This window comes from Haliaeetus leucocephalus, unplaced genomic scaffold (genome assembly GCF_000737465.1).
Source record: "Haliaeetus leucocephalus isolate CR32 unplaced genomic scaffold, Haliaeetus_leucocephalus-4.0 Scaffold668, whole genome shotgun sequence".
Lineage (NCBI taxonomy): Eukaryota > Metazoa > Chordata > Aves > Accipitriformes > Accipitridae > Haliaeetus > Haliaeetus leucocephalus.
This window is the reverse complement of record NW_010973104.1, coordinates 5,707,755-5,707,997: the sequence shown is the minus strand read 5'-3', so window position 1 is coordinate 5,707,997 and position 243 is coordinate 5,707,755. Positions and strand designations below refer to the sequence as shown.

Genomic DNA, 243 nt, shown 5'->3' with positions numbered 1-243 from the left:
CCCCCCCCCCCGGCCCGGGGTCGCGCCCTCCCCCGCCGCTCCAACGCCGGCCGCCCCATGGATAAGGCGGGCTCGCTGCACACCTCGGTGCCCGCGCCGCCGCCCCGGCTCTACCTGCCGCGCAACTTCAGCTGCAGCGCTTGCCTCTATGGCAGCCTGGCCGAGCAGTGCAAGGGGGGCTGCAGCCCCGACGGCGACGCCGCGCCCCCGCCCGTGGTGCGGGAAGCGGCGGGCGAGAAGCCG

At 78.6% G+C, this 243-nt stretch overlaps 1 protein-coding gene across 1 annotated transcript in view; it reads left to right on the top strand.

Moving 5' to 3' along the window:
- The first annotated feature begins 57 nt into the window (after window positions 1–57).
- Window positions 58–243, top strand: part of LOC104839437 (protein phosphatase 1 regulatory subunit 3E-like) — a 2,605-nt gene continuing 2,419 nt past the window's right edge. Inside the window, exon 1 of the mRNA XM_010579723.1 lies at window positions 58–216. Within this exon, the coding sequence (XP_010578025.1) occupies window positions 58–216 (159 nt within the window). The remainder of the gene's footprint in view (window positions 217–243) is intronic.